The sequence below is a fragment of the Penaeus monodon genome, chromosome 25 (genome assembly GCF_015228065.2).
Source record: "Penaeus monodon isolate SGIC_2016 chromosome 25, NSTDA_Pmon_1, whole genome shotgun sequence".
Taxonomy (NCBI): domain Eukaryota; kingdom Metazoa; phylum Arthropoda; class Malacostraca; order Decapoda; family Penaeidae; genus Penaeus; species Penaeus monodon.
The window spans coordinates 33720209-33720914 of NC_051410.1; the positions used below are offsets into that span (position 1 = coordinate 33720209).

Consider the following 706-nt stretch of genomic DNA (forward strand, 5'->3'; position numbering starts at 1 on the left):
GTTCAAACTCAAAGTAAAAGTATAAGACACGGAATAACAAAACAACTTTCTTCAATCCCATAAAACCAACTATACCAACGAATAAAAACAACATCCGCCCTGTTTACCAAAGGATTCGCACCCTTTGACTATACAATTGGAGATGGGATCCGATGCTCCACGGCACAGTGCTACCTGAAACCCGCAACGTCTCGGCCCAACTTTCACATTCTCCATAGCGCCACAGTTCATAAGGTAATGGGGCTTATTTTCTGCGTTGTGACATTTATAGGTTTTCAGGAAGGTTCGATTTTTTTTCTCCAGTGTATTTGATAAGAAAAAAAACGGACATCCGTATGATGTATTACGAAAATATATGAAAAAACAAATCAATGTCACATGTGTGTTAAATAATCAGTAATTTCTAATAAATTCAGTGCTTTCTCTTCCATGCAACGATGAAATAAAGGAAATACAGGAAACTTTGTGGTGAAGACTTAAAATATGTGAAGGTTATTGATATACTGCAGTGCATTCATAATCACTTAATTTTAATTATATTAAACTTTGTCGTATATTGATTATTATAAATCACAATATTACCGTAAAACATCTTAAAATCCAATCTCTGTAGTTCCTGGTTTTGCAAAAAGTACACTTTTGATATTTTAAAATATGAAAAAGCTGAAATGAATGTACCCTCGCACAGAGAAATCAATGAAAACAA

The 706-nt window shown here is 33.7% G+C and overlaps 1 protein-coding gene across 1 annotated transcript in view; it reads left to right on the plus strand.

Annotated features, from left to right (window-relative positions):
* LOC119589160 (oxygen-dependent choline dehydrogenase-like) overlaps nt 1-706 on the plus strand; it is a 10848-nt gene that overhangs the window by 5866 nt on the left and 4276 nt on the right. The window contains exon 5 of the mRNA XM_037937747.1: nt 113-234. Coding sequence (XP_037793675.1) covers nt 113-234 — 122 coding nt within the window. The remainder of the gene's footprint in view (nt 1-112; nt 235-706) is intronic.